General features: G+C 47.9%; 1 protein-coding gene across 8 annotated transcripts in view; it reads right to left on the minus strand.

Annotated features, from left to right (window-relative positions):
• Positions 1-974: 974 nt before the first annotated feature.
• The window catches only part of add3a (adducin 3 (gamma) a), an 87,724-nt gene continuing 76,270 nt past the window's right edge, over positions 975-12,428 (minus strand). For 5 of the 8 annotated variants that reach the window (XM_030352175.1, XM_030352174.1, XM_030352176.1 and 2 more), the window contains 6 exons: positions 11,938-12,042; positions 11,443-11,529; positions 11,155-11,178; positions 9,879-9,984; positions 6,289-6,387; positions 975-3,935 (listed from right to left, as the gene is read on the minus strand). In XM_030352175.1, the coding sequence (XP_030208035.1) occupies positions 3,670-3,935; positions 6,289-6,387; positions 9,879-9,984; positions 11,155-11,178; positions 11,443-11,529; positions 11,938-12,042 (687 nt within the window). In that variant the 3' untranslated portion in view covers positions 975-3,669. The remainder of the gene's footprint in view (positions 3,936-6,288; positions 6,388-9,878; positions 9,985-11,154; positions 11,179-11,442; positions 11,530-11,937; positions 12,043-12,428) is intronic. The other 3 variants (XM_030352178.1, XM_030352177.1, XM_030352179.1) reach the window with 3 other exon arrangements.

Here is a 12,428-nt window from a genome sequence, read left to right on the forward strand (position 1 = left end):
ACATCTTGACATGATAAGGTCAACAGTTGGTAACACTACAATATAAGTGTACATTATTTAACCATTAATTAACGTCAGTTAATGCAGTATAAGCATTAAATGGAAGCATTAGCATAGGGTTTGGGGTTGGGCTATCAAATATGTTACGAGTCATTACCTTAAGTAACACCATTACCTTAGTTGACATGAACACCATTAGTAAATGATTACTAGACCAATAGTTAACTATTAACTAACGTAAATGAATGGTCATTTATGTACCCTTATTGTACTAAGTGTCACTCCACATGGTTTTAACTGTGTGTTCAACCTCTCTGCATGCACTCCCCTGCCTCGCGATGCAAATCTTATCAGGGCATGACTGGGTGTCATTGTCGGTCAACATTTCACAGGCCGTCTGACAACACTTCCTTAAACGACAGATGTAAAAGACATTTACATATTCAATTTCTTTGCGGCTCTTCTCTGCTTTGGTTTGCATCTACCAAACTCACAGTCACCATTAGCACTCAACTCTACACCTCGTTGGCTTTTATCCAGATTTTGAACTTGTAGGCGCACTGATACTCATATTACAGTCAGCAAAATGCTTAAAGATTAACCATTAGGGCTGATAGACAGGTCAGGGTGCAGCCATTGTTTGAAATGAGTGCTGTGGTGGATTTCTCCACACCACAGCACATGCACTACTGTCCCCGTGGTTTTGATTATACCCCATGGGAACTGTACTTTAGTCTGTCTATCTAGTCATTACATTACCACTTGAATGGGAATTAACAATCAACTAGAAACATATGTTGCAACTCTGTTTGTGGTAGGTTATGTCTGTGAAACAAAAATTATAAATGCATGTGAACGGGTTATGCTCAAATTAAGAGTTTGGGAATGAGGTTGATGTTTATGAATGCGGATTGTGGAATATCTTGCAGTGGCATTTCGTTTGTGTTTTTCTTTGACAAACACTGAAATTGAGCTTCGGTTTTCATAAAATAGTTTTATTTGTGAATTTACACTGATTAGCAGTACACCTAAAAGCAACTCTATTAGAATACCGTTAATTTTCACAGGTCTTGAAATAACTTGGCTCATTCGGTACGCCAAAGCCAAACTCATTAATCCTCTTAAAATGAAAAAAAAAAAAATGTGGATGGGAGGCATGAATAAAACAAGGTGCAAATGGTCAGAAAGCAGAAACAAATACAAACAATGTCATTCAGATTCAGTTCATCAGGGTCACCAATTTAGATGTTAAAAAGTCGTAAGAAGCTCAAATAAAGAAAGCTGAACTGCATTACAAAACAATTTCTCCTTTTTCCAAAAGGAGAAATTAAATAAAAGGACAGTTTGAAGGATTAAAACATTGGTGCCTAAATGTGCCACTAACCACTGCAACACTACACTCCCAAAATCACTTCCCTTTAACCGTCATCTCCTTCCTTTAGGTGTACTGAGATCAGCCCTTCCAGTTGTAGGTTTTAGAGGTACACACACACCTCGCAATAAACCAACAGGATTCACATCGCTAGCTGGGACGTGTGGATCGGTTGGAGAGGGAACATGTGGTAAACTGTTACACTTTGGCTTTGGGGGATAAACTGGGTCACAATGCAATTGCTTTAAGGTATGTAGGGTATTTTGTTCTCTTTTTCGTCGTTTTAGGATATCGATGACAACATAGTGTGCCCTAGATCCCGCGCTCACTTCCAGTTTAAAAGTGGAGAACTCAGCACAATACAGAAATGCACACGGCCATGAGTGTATCTGCTGCGTGTTCATGTTTGGGGGGAGAGGGGGGAAAGGAAACTTCATACTTGTCGCTGATCAAGCAGACCATAAAAGCCCGCCTTGTCTCATGGTTAAAACGTCTGAGGGAGAAAACGATGACAATATGGCTTTAGAAGCAACACAAGCATACCAAATGCCTGGGGAAGACCCTGATGCAACAGGGCGTGATGAGAGGGTGCTGTTCGTATCCCCTGTTTGGAAGAGCAGTAATAACCTGTGTGTGGCTTTGAGTCCCTGTTTTCTCTCTCTCTCCCCCTCGATTAAACACACCTTCCTTCTCGAGTTGTTCGAATACCCAACGCCTCACTCGTCTGTCTTTTGCACAAGCGTCGACAAGACTCTAGAGCCTACTCTCTTAGTAAAACCAACTACTATGTGTTAAATATTACAAAAAGTGCAGCACAATAAAATATATAGGTACAAATCTATAGCCAACATATCCAGTTTTCATATAGTTGTGTTATATAGCAGTTTTTTTAGTAATATGAAGACTCGTATAATTTGAGAAACCAGGCAACACTACAGAATGTATTAAGTAAATAAAAAAACGACTTCTTGCACAAAAGAAAACATGCTTAATATTTGTATTCTCTGTAAAAGTATAGAAATGAGTAGAAAATAGAGATGACCAACTCAGGAGTTCCACGTCCAATTTTAAAAAGTCAAAGCAAAACAAACCGAGATGCAAGTTTTTCCAGAGATGACGTTTGCGTTCTCGCCCGGCTAAAAAGTATGACATGAACAAGTGAGGCTTCACTAAAACGTGATTGTGTGTTTGTTTTTTCCTTACTCAGTTTTTTAGTTTGGCAAAAAAAGCAAGTTACAAAAGAATACATTGAATGCTACATAGAAGTAAGGAGGTAAGCCTCCCCTCCAAGGGTCAGAACCTCCACTCACCGAAACATTTCTGTCTTTTTTTGTATCGTTTTCTGGCAAGGAAAGGAGCGAGCATTCCTGGCCTAGCTAAGAATAAGAAGAACAGAAGAACGACAACTGAAACTGCAGCATTGGATTTAGTCCACAATTAGCCCAGGGCTTCTGCCAGTGCCTTCTGGACTGCAATTAGACAGCAATGAGGCTCTTTGAAGAGAGCGAGGGGAAAGAGTGAGAGAAGTGGGTTGAAAGATAATAATAAAAAAAAGAGCTTTCTAGAGATAAAAAAACGCAACGCAAACTCCGCCAGAGCTGAACTGCCAACAAAACAAAAACCTTAACAGAAAAAAACACATTTCTCTTTCCAGTGTGAGGATCATTTCCGTGCGCCTCGTTCCAGTTTACCTACACACACGCGCGCGACTGCATAAGCGGAGCCCAAACGTCGGCCTCGACTCGGGGTTGTCATGGCGCCAGAGACACACAGGGGCTGTTTTGAATGCCATCCCTAGCCAAGGGGGAAGCGCAGCACAGGGCGAGCCAGTAATTCAGGATCTGCGCGGAGTGGTATCAGCTGACACTACTCTGCAGCACCAGCGTGCAGTGTGCAGCGGACCAGAGACATCTCACCGTCGTCAGGTTGTACCCGACCCCTCCGGCACAACTCTGCACCGTCAACGCGGGGTTTTCTATTATTTTTTGGTATTTATCCAATTATATATATCTTCCTCGGCCTACCATATAGTACGGACATGTTTTGTTAGAAAATAAAAAAAGATAATCTATTAAAATCAGAAAATGGACGAAAGAAAAGCAAAACAACGATATCGACAGTGAAAACAAACATGAACAAAACCATACGGAAACAAAACCAAAACTAACAGATAGGGAATACCCCTTTGCCGCCGCCACTACTACTACTACTCCTTCCTCTTCCTCTCTGGCGAGGGGTCGGGGCCTCAGCGGGCCACGCTCCTTGCTGCGGGACAAGGAGGAAGGGGCGGGGCCTCCTCAGGCCTCCAGCTTGTCCTTCTTCTTGTTCTTCTTCAGGAAGGACGGCGTGCGGAACTTCTTCTTCTTCTTGCCGTTGGGCGACTTGGAGGGCGAGCTCTCCGGGGAGAGCGCCAGCTCCTCGATCTTGTCGCCGGGCCGCAGCGTCAGCGTCACGCTCTCCACGCTGGTGGTCAGCTGACTGACGCGCCGGGACAGCTCCTCGTCCGCGCCGCCGCCGCCGCCGTTGCGCCCGTTGCCGTTGAGCAGGCCGCTGCCGTGGTGCTCTGGGGGGGAGGGGGGGGGGGAGAGAAGGGAGATGGTTAGAGGTGTCAGACAGCAGTGCTCTTTGCAGTACTTGTATGTATGTTGTAAATCCTGGCACTTAATGTACGTACTTATTGTGTGTCGCATTTAGTTCTAGTGCTTAGTTATGTAGCATCTTATCCTCTCTATCTATGTTGAACACGGGGTATGGGTTAACCTAGCGATTGTTTGTGCGTTGCACTTGGTGCTATGAACATCCTTAGTGTACCTTTCTTATGACAATCGACATATTTTAGTCGCTTTGGATAAAAGCGTCTGCTAATTGCCCTTAATGTAAATGTAAATCCTCTGATGTTCTTTATCCGGTGAAATGCAGGGAATTCAGATACTCTTGTTAAGGGGGTGGGTAGGGGTCAAGCATCGTACACATGGGAATTAAACCCAGTAGGTTTTGTCCTCCTTTGTGTCTTCCTCCTAACCACGACTATCCAATGGTTCATTTGTTCTTTTCGATGGTCGTTACAATGCTGAACAACGGAATATCAAAAACTGATCGATGGACCCGTGGATTGGTTGGTTAGCTAATTGAAACGGTGAATGTCTAAAACACTGCAACTCCCTGGGCGCCGCTAGTTAGTTGGAGGGTTAATCAGTGGCGCTGATCCAACAACCAAATCTGAAAGCCCAACACTTTGTAATTAATTTTGAAACCCCTGCCGTTTGGCAAAAAATATTAACTCCCTTAAAAATAGTCGAGTAAAGAGGCGTTCATCATAACTCGGTGCCAAATGCTGCAGGTTTTACAAAGAACGGCGGCAGAATTGTAGCGACTAGCATACGGTGGGAACACGCCATCTTGGTGGCGCCCAGAGAGCCCGGTAGGAAGTCCACTCTCTGCTGGCAGCGCTGAGCTTCCCCCACAATGCATTGCTCCACATGTGGTGCCTCTAGTACAGGACTCCGATACAGATAATAAGGGTGAAATAAGGATGCTTGTTGATCATATAAATATTACAAATAATAATAATAATAATTATATGTAAACTGAACTTTATACTTAACACCCATTGCTCAGAATAATCCCCCACAATCCCTTGCTCTAAATGTGGTGCATCTAGCACAGGACTCCCAATTCAGATAATAACTGTGAAATAAGGATGCTTGCTGGTCATATAAATACTACTACTAATAATAACAATATGCATACTGGACACCCATTGCTCAGGACAACCTGCAGTAAACTACACAGTCCCGTTGAAGGACGGTGAGTCACAGGACAAGGGAGGGGCTCTGAACCCTGTTGACCCTGCTCACACACTGTCCTCCTGTCACCCCCCGGGGAAGAAACTAGGTCATGTGAGCATGACCGCAATGCACCCACTTCCCCTCTCATCTTTGTATGACGGGCGCCCTTCTCTGTTGACGCAAGCATGTTGCGGCGGCGGTAGAACAACACAGAGAAGAGGCCCCGAGCGTCCTGTTACTGCGTGGCACAGTTCCCCTCACCAGGAATGCTGAGGGGCCTTCTGGAGCACAATGCCCCGACGCTGAGGTCAAACCAAGATGTGGGGGGGGGGGGGGGGGGGAGGTCGAGGGGTCGAAAGGGAGGGATTCGCGACAAACAATCGCCCTGTTTTTTTGGTGCAAAGGTGGAATACTGAGATCAGTCCCTCGAACCAGCGTATCAGAGTAAAGGACAGCTCCCCTGACCCCCTGCAGCATTGCAGTGTCTAAAGGCTTAGTTATGCTTCCACGTTGACGCAACGCAATGACCACGCAGACGCTTCGACGCAGTCTCAAACCTGTTATGGTTCTGCTTCGGGGTTTACGTGACGGGGCCGTAAACCCCCTTGTGTTGTGTCGACGTGAAACCATAACTAAGCCTTTATCTCTGCGGCGTTTCTCTTGATAGACGCCTCGCTGTGATGCGTGCTGGGACTCAAGACTCTAACAGAAAGACACGCCGTGGGTCGGTCGATACAACCAGAAATGTCGTGCAGAGCAGCTCAAAGGGAAACACACACTAGCCTCCTTCCCTCCCTCCGCTGCCTTCCGCTACCGTCCTCAAATGTCAGCCGCACAATGAATGGCCCACAGTGGGGAAACAGGGAGCCCGGCTGGGCCCGAGCGGGCCGGGTCTTAGTAGTGTAACATCAGTCTCGACATCGCACTGAAGCGCGCTCGCGGCAATTCAATCCCCTCACCGGGGCCCGCTCGCTCATACGCTCACATACACACCGCGCGCTTTTCTAGAAAGCACACCACGCACATGCACGCACACGTGCACCCGCACACGTGCACCCGCACACGTGCACCCGCACACAGAGGAGCGAGGACATGGTGGGAGCGCGGCCGCCCCTCTCGTTCTGATACCTTGCTTGGCCGGTGTGCCTTGCGGCGTCTGGTTGAGAGACACTGAGAGAGACTGAGAGAGAGTGGAACCGTCGTCGGATGTTAGCTCGTGCTCGCCATCTGCAGGGAGGTACGGGTGGGGGGGGGGGGGGGGGGGGGGGAGGGGTGTGTGTGTGTGTGCGTATGGGTAGCAAGTTGTGTGTGTGTGTGTGTGTGTGTGTGTGTGTGTGTGTGTGTGTGTGTGTGTGTGGGGGGGGGGGGGGGCAGGGTGTTGATGTGTATGTGGGCGGGTGAATCAGAATGTGGTACAAGAGTTTGGATCAGTGTGGATTTTCCCGTTGTGTGTGAATGTGTTTGTGGGTGGGTGAGTGGTATGGTGGCAGAGAGCGGGGGGGTGGAGGTGACGTGTTGGTGTGTGTGTGTGTGTGTGTGTTGGTTGGTGCATGTGTGGCCAGGGTGAGGCAGAGCGGGGGAGGGAGGGAGGGAGGGGCAGCGGGGAAGGGAGGGTTAACAGATTAGTGGTAGCACACAAATGTTAGGAACATGCCATCATGCACAGCTGCATTCACAGTGGACCAAAAAGATCTGTTAGGCTGTGTGTGTGTGTGTGTGCGTTGTGCGTTGTGTTTTGTGTGTGTTGGTGGCAGGCCACAGTGCGACCGGGCCTCCTCAGATCTCTCCGGGGAGCAGGCATGCAAAACATGCACAGACGTCTTGGCTCCTCTCCAGGTCAGATGGTGGAGGCAGTGGGTGTGGCTCCCAGGCTGTGATCAGGGGTGTCACAGGGGGCGACGGTCCCTTCAGCGAACAGCGAGATGCGGATACATAGTCCCAGCCTCATCGTCCACCAAATGCGTGGACATCTCAGTGGCCCCGAACCGTTTGAATCAGTGGAATAATTCATTCTGGGATGAAAAGACGCCACCGCTGACGCCTTGTATGCGACACTTGCATCTGATCTTGCATCTGATCAGTTGTGATGACACATGAAGGATTTCTGCAGTATTCTAACATTCCACTGAATAGAAAGTGTCTATAGGCCACCCTGGTGGTATCATTTCATGTTCTCAAGAGCTTTGACAAAACCAGTATGTGGTGATTTGACCTCAAAGGGTTCCGTCTTAACCAAGCTCCCGGTTCATCATGAGGCACGGAACCTGAATTTGAGGAGCAGAGATGATCGCCGCGGCAGCACGGATCCCGACAATCTCTTAGGCAGGCGTGGTCTGGATGGGCCAGCCGTACATACCTGGCATCGGAGGTGGTGAAGTTGGGCCTAAACAACCGGTCAGACCACAACATGCCCCAGGCCAACAGGCTGCGGCAGTTGCCCACACAATGCCAGGGCAGGGTGTGTGAACTGGATGGGATGCATCCCAAAAACCGGAGGTGCAGGAAGTTGGACGTTTGGATGCATTCATCGTCAATCTTTAGAGCATTAAGAGCGGCAGTTACTCGACCTTATTAGTATCACCATCCCCCTCTCCTCCTCGCCCGTGGACCCACACAGGGTTGATGGCTCAGTGGCACGCTATGGTGACACACATGCCATCAAGCCAATCAGATCTCTGTGCGTCTTTGGGTCGGAAGCAAAGCTTGCACGTTTGAGACGTTTCTGTGTTCAAATGGATCGAACAGGTCGTTCACACTATTGGAAGCTAACCAACGTCACAAGTGCATGCAGTAAAACGCTCCTGTTGACTGACTTTTATTGTCCGTATGAAGTCTGTCCACTGATGCGTCTGTGTATGTTGTATGCCCTGGCACTTAAAAACAGTACTTGGTGTCGTGCAGCTGCATCTTATCCTCCTAGCTATCCTTGTTGTATACGTGGAATGGGTTAACCATTGCAATTGTAAATGGCATGTTCTATGGACAGCCTTACTGTTCCGACAGTGATATATGGTTGTTTCTCTTTCTTCTGACAAATGTAATTATGGTAGGTCGCTTAGGATGAAGCGTCCGCTAAATGCATTGAATGTAAATGTAGTAGCACGCTGAGTCTTTCAATTCTCAATCTGTGAATGCCCCGGGTTGTCACATGTGAATCATACGGCATTCATGTGAAATGGTTTGTATTCTTGCATCATGTGGCGACGTTGTGTGTCGTAACATCGGGCACACTCCTAAATGATGTGACAGGTTCAAACGCACACGACCGTCTATCTGTCTACACTGACTGTATATAAAAATGGGTAAGTGTATGTGGGTGGGTGCTTATGTGGTTGTTTGTTTGCTTATACTCGCGTTTGTGTGCTGCTTATGCGCATGTTTGTGTGCTCATGCGCGTGTTTGTGTGCTTATACGTGTGTTTGTGTGCTTATACGTGTGTTTGTGTGCTTATGCGTGTGTTTGTGTGCTTATGTGTGTGTTCCAGCTGGATTCCAGCTGGTATGCAGATTGGCCACCAGGGAGTCATCGGACTGAGGGGGCAACGGTGTCATAGCAACCGGCCCAGGCTCATGGGGCGGGTGTGAAGGCCTGCTGTCTGGTCCGCCTGTCTGCTCACACACCCACACACACACACATGTCTAACACACCCACACACGCGCCTTACACACGCAAGCACACACACATGCCTAACACACACACACACACACACACACACACACACACACACTAACCTGTGTGGATGACCCCTTACTATTCATCCCGTGTAGATTTCCCCTCTGATTGGTGTTTCATCTGAGATATAACTGCCTAGACTCTGATAATGAGAGCTGCATGGGACCGGCCCACCTGGTCTCACTCTAACCCCCTGGTCTCATCCTAACCCACTAGTCCTGGTCTCATCCTAACCCACTAGTCCTGGTCTCACTCTAAACCCCTGGTCTCATCCTAACCCACTAGTCCTGGTCTCACTCTAACCCACTAGTCCTGGTCTCACTCTAACCCACTAGTCCTGGTCTCACTCTAACCCACTAGTCCTGGTCTCACTCTAACCCACTAGTCCTGGTCTCACTCTAACCCACTAGTCCTGGTCTCACTCTAACCCACTAGTCCTTGTCTCATCCTAACCCACTAGTCCTGGTCTCACTCTAACCCACTAGTCCTGGTCTCACTCTAACCCACTAGTCCTGGTCTCACTCTAACCCACTAGTCCTGGTCTCACTCTAACCCACTAGTCCTGGTCTCACTCTAACCCACTAGTCCTGGTCTCACTCTAACCCACTAGTCCTGGTCTCACTCTAACCCACTAGTCCTGGTCTCATTCTAACCCACTAGTTCTATCCAGTGCGTTGCAGCCATGTGTGGAGTCGGATTGCATGATTCTTGATTGAGGCATAAACAGAAAAAGGGGAAATGTGTATTCAGATGCGTGTGGATCCTTCTGGCTCGTACACAGCGTGAGAACGGATTCGTATGAGCTTGGGTACAGTCTCTGTGTGTGTGTGTGTGTGTGTGTGTGTGTGTGTGTGTGTGTGTGTGTGTGTGTGTGTGTAGGTTGGGGCGTGCGTGTACGTATATGCGCCGTGTAGTTGTATGTGTGTGTGTGTGTACGTATGTGCGCGCGAGTAGTTGTGTGCGCGCACGTGTGCATGTGCGAATACCAGTGTGTGTACGTACGCACATGCGTGTGTGTGTGTGTGTGTGTGTGTGTGTCGTCGTACCACTGAGGCCTCTCCTCTCCCCGGTCTTGAGGTAGTCCTCCGACAGCTCGCTGAACGGGTTGGGGGGCAGCTGAACCATCTGCTCCTCCACTGAGGGCACGTAGGGCTGGAGAGGGGTCCGGGAACACAGAGTCAGTACTCACACACACACACACACACACACACCTGGAGAGGGGGCCGGAAACACAGAGAGTCAGTACTCTCACACACACACACACACACACACACACACACACACACACACACACACACACACACACACACACACACACACACACACACACACACACACACACAGAGAGAGAGGGGGCCGGAAACGGAGAGAATTAGCTCTGTAGTGCCGCACGTTCACACGTATGTCTTCACAAGTGCCCGCACACATGAACACACTTATGAAAATAAGGTTGTAATCACAATGCCACAACCACAAATAATCATAATTACAAAGTGTACATACACGCACAGACACACCCATAAAGGCAAACACAGATAACCGACAGACACCTTGCACACACACACACACGTACAGACAAAGACGGATTCCTAATAAAACACCCACACAACTACACACACACACACACAAAGACGGATTCCTAATAAAACACCCACACAACCACACACACACACACACACACACACACACACACACACACACACACACACACACACACACACACACACACACACACACACACACACACACACACACACACACACACACACCAGAACAGTATTATGCAGTGACACACACTTAATCACAGTGCCGAAAAAAAAAGTGTGCTCATACAAAAGATAAGTGTGGACCACATCTGGGATAATAGCAGTGTACGACACATTCCGCGCTGCAATTCACACCCAATAAGTCCTGCATGCCTTTTATACCGCTGCGTACGATACTGTGACACCACGCCACCACGGAGACACCAGACGCCGTCGTAAAACAGCCAGACACTCCACTATCTACTCAGACAACCACACGTATTTTATGACACTTTATACCAGGGGGTCGGCGGGGGGGGGGGGGGGGGGGGTGCCAATTAACTGTGCGAACCACGAAACACACTGGTCAATTAATGAACCTTTCCTTCAGGTTTCTGCACAGTGAAGCTAAACAGCGGGGCTAAAAGACTAGCGCTACCAAGCACATCTTGATGTACACATTACGTTGGATACATAAACATAAAGGCATGCTCTTTACGACGCACTATGGAGCACACAACCAGGCATCACGACACCACTACAGATGAAGGCATTCGACACAAGTGGGGATATTTACCAGAACTTTTACCCGAACATGGTCCTTTAAAAAAAGACACCGAACAGTAAATATATGTATAATTTCTTTTTTTTAATAAGTCTATATAATTATTCTTTCATCCTCAACTTAATGACATATATTAACCATCAACTAGGTTTTAATTTAGAGGACAACGATTAAGTTATTAATAAACTAAGCAGACATACATTTCTTCTAACAATACAGAACACGTTATACTGGCTCCACCTAGTGGTCAAAAACGGAAGTGTGCGCTAAGTGGGCAGAACGTGTTCCATTGAAACCCACCTGTCTTGGCGCATCAACAGGGATGCCTGCCAGGTGCTGAGAACGTGGCCCTGATGACATCATGTCCATCCGGTTCAGGTCCCTGATCTGTGATAGGACCAAAAAGTATAACAATACCATGAAACACACACCAACTATATTGTGGTTGAATTAAATAGCGTAGAGATGGCATCTAGTTCGTGCGTGAATTTCTACCTGTCATACACTGGTTAACGTAGGCAGGTATAACGAGATATGCTTGTTCAAATTTTGCGTTTTTGGGCGATTGCTTTAGCGCCACCTTTGGGCCAACCAGTGTAATCTTTCTTCTCTTAATATTTAGCCTCTGCAGCTGTAGAAAGTTTCCTAAAAAGCAACACAGCAGTTTTTTGCTGTGTAGGTCAATCTAGCGGAATATTAATAAAAACACTAACAAATACAACAGGTGGCCTCGCACTTTGCGCTTGGCCCCCCTCACTTAGAAAAAAAGAGGGAGTGATGGAGTGTGTTCCTCACCTTGTTCCTCTTCTGCTGCACCTCGCTGGGGTCTGTGTTGAGGGGCACAAACTGGTTGGCGTCCTCGATCCGGATGGGCGTGCCCGTCTCCTCAGCCTTCATCCACTGCACAGGAAACGCACAGAATGACAGACAGCAATCAGTAAGAGGGGGCATGGGATTGGTTCATCTGTCCTCGTTAGTGGTGAGTGCAGGACTGTGATTAGGTCATCTGTCCTCGTTAATGGTGAGTGCAAGCCTGTGATTGGTTTGTCCGTCCTCATTAGTGGCGAGTGCAAGTCTGTGATTGATTCATCTGTCCTCGTTAGTGGTGAGTGCAGGCCTGTGATTGGTTTGTCTGTCCTCGTTAGTGGCTATTGCAGGTCTGGGATTGGTTCATATGTCCTCATTAGTGGTGAGTGCAGGCCTTTGATTGGTTTGTCTGTCCTCGTTAGTGGTGAGTGCAGGCCTATGATTGGTTTGTCTGTCCTCGTTAGCGGCAAGTGCAGTCC

This window comes from Gadus morhua, chromosome 3 (genome assembly GCF_902167405.1).
Source record: "Gadus morhua chromosome 3, gadMor3.0, whole genome shotgun sequence".
Classification (NCBI taxonomy): Eukaryota; Metazoa; Chordata; class Actinopteri; order Gadiformes; family Gadidae; genus Gadus; species Gadus morhua.